The 1985-nt window shown below is 57.5% G+C and overlaps 1 protein-coding gene across 1 annotated transcript in view; it reads right to left on the reverse strand.

Annotated features, from left to right (window-relative positions):
* Positions 1-1627: 1627 nt before the first annotated feature.
* The window catches only part of GEMIN4 (gem nuclear organelle associated protein 4), a gene marked incomplete at its 5' end in the record, with an annotated part of 2921 nt that continues 2563 nt past the window's right edge, over positions 1628-1985 (reverse strand). Inside the window, one exon of the mRNA XM_031059779.1 lies at positions 1628-1981. Within this exon, the coding sequence (XP_030915639.1) occupies positions 1680-1981 (302 nt within the window). The remainder of the gene's footprint in view (positions 1982-1985) is intronic.

Consider the following 1985-nt stretch of genomic DNA (forward strand, 5'->3'; position numbering starts at 1 on the left):
GCCGCGGCCCCAGCCAGGCCTGGAGCTGCAGCACAGCTCTGCAGAGCCCTTCCTGACCTTTTCTGACCTCAGCTCTACACTACAGCCCTGTTCGGCCTCTGGCCTCCCACGTTCAACCTCACCTCCTCCTCCTGCTGCTGCTGGGCTCAAGCTCCACTCAACCCCACCCGGTGCTTTTGGGTGCTTTTCACTACAAACCTCTGACAGTCCTGGGGGACTCCTGTGCTCCCAGCAGGCCTGGAGGGCAGAAGCTCGTGCCAGGACAGGAGAATGGTTCTGCTGTCTCAGAGCAGGATGGGGACAGGAGCCTGCCAAGTCCTCGTCTCACCACCAACACACAGAGCACTATGCAGAGCCCTTCCTTGGCAGGGGGTGCAATTTTCCCTCCCCTAACCACAGCTGCTCTTATCTGGCCTGCATCCCCTCAGCAGGTATTTAAATACCACCTGGCACGCCCTGCCCTGCTCTGCCCTGCAGCTGGCACCACCACACCCTGGAAACACCTGCACAGTCCATCCCTCCAGCCCCATCCCACCCCCGTGAGGCTGCCAGGGACACAACTGGGGCTGCACAGAAGGAACCAGCAACCTCAGAGCAGGATGCTGAGCTGGTCCTTGGCCAGCTCAGCCCATTTCCACTTTTAGTGACAGCAAAATGGGTACAGGCTCCCCAGCCTGCCCTGCACCACAGGATGTGTGCAATCAGACCACAGCTGAGTTCATCCCCTGCAGCCAGGACAGCCACCTCCTCCTGCAGCCTCCTGTGCCTGCTCCAGGCAGGGAACTGCACTGGCACAGCCCTGGCACAGCCCCCATGCCCAGAGACCTGTGACCACTCTGTGCCTTTCATTCTGTCTGAAAGCAGCAGCCAAGCTCCGCGAAACCTGGATCTTTTGAGTGTTGGATCTCGTCCCATCCACAGCTGCCGTTCTGGATACAGTGTAAAAAAACAAAAAGGGCCTCTTCCGACCTGTGGTTGTTGTTGCAGAGACTCCACAGTCACAGTAACCACCGAGACCAGCTGATGTTACAAACTCCTGCAACTCCTTACAGATGTTGTATCTCACTGTTTTCATTGCGAATAACGTGCCTTATGTAAGGACCAAAAAAACCCCAGCCAATGAGGCACCTCAGTTTGCACTAACACTGCCCTATTTACTATCACGAGACCAATAAAGATTTCCTCTCTGAGTCACACCACTGGCTGGCTCTTCCACGTGCTGTTCATTGCTGGGTGGGGGCGTTACATGTGGGGTTACTGCTGCACCCCCACCTCCGGGCAGAAGCAGCACACAGGGATTTCCAAAGGTTCCTGCCTGTCCTGAACTCACCCAACTCGATTCCCAGCCTCCAACTTGCTTTCCAGCCTCAGGCAGCACGTGGCAAAACCAGCAATTCTCCCGGGACTAGGAGAGGGCTGGTGGCAAAGCAGCCAGAGGGAAGCTATTTCCTCGATGCTGGAGGCTGCTGTGTAAATGCAGAGAGCCAGCAGGCAAGGCTGCAGCCACAGAACTGGCAGCTTGGCTCAGAAACAGCTGTGCCCAGTTATTCCAATGGAAAACCAAAGTGGCTCCTCCTACCTATCTTTATACTCCTATTGCTTAGTGGAGAACACAGCAGGGAGGGAATAAACTCAAAAGAGAAAAATAAGGGTTTATTACACCTCTTACAAGGTCCAGATCAGTGCTCTGAGCGTGCTCCCAGCTTGCTGAGCTTCTGCAGGAGGGTGCAGCGCAGCTCCTGGTGCCCCAGGCTGTCGGTGACGGACTGCAGGAAGTGCCCCTCGTTGGCTCTGCGCAGCGCGGCGCACGGCGACACATCAGCCTTGCTGGACACCTCATACTGTGACAGCACCTCCAGGGCCACCACCAGCAGCGGCTCCTCGCAGCCCCCAGCTGGCAGCATGGCAGCCACGTGCAGCAGGTGGCAGAAGAGCTGGATGCAGGTGAAGGACACCTCCTGCGCGCAGGGCTGAGCCGCGGCTCC

Source organism: Geospiza fortis, unplaced genomic scaffold (genome assembly GCF_000277835.1).
Source record: "Geospiza fortis unplaced genomic scaffold, GeoFor_1.0 scaffold538, whole genome shotgun sequence".
NCBI classification, from domain to species: Eukaryota; Metazoa; Chordata; class Aves; order Passeriformes; family Thraupidae; genus Geospiza; species Geospiza fortis.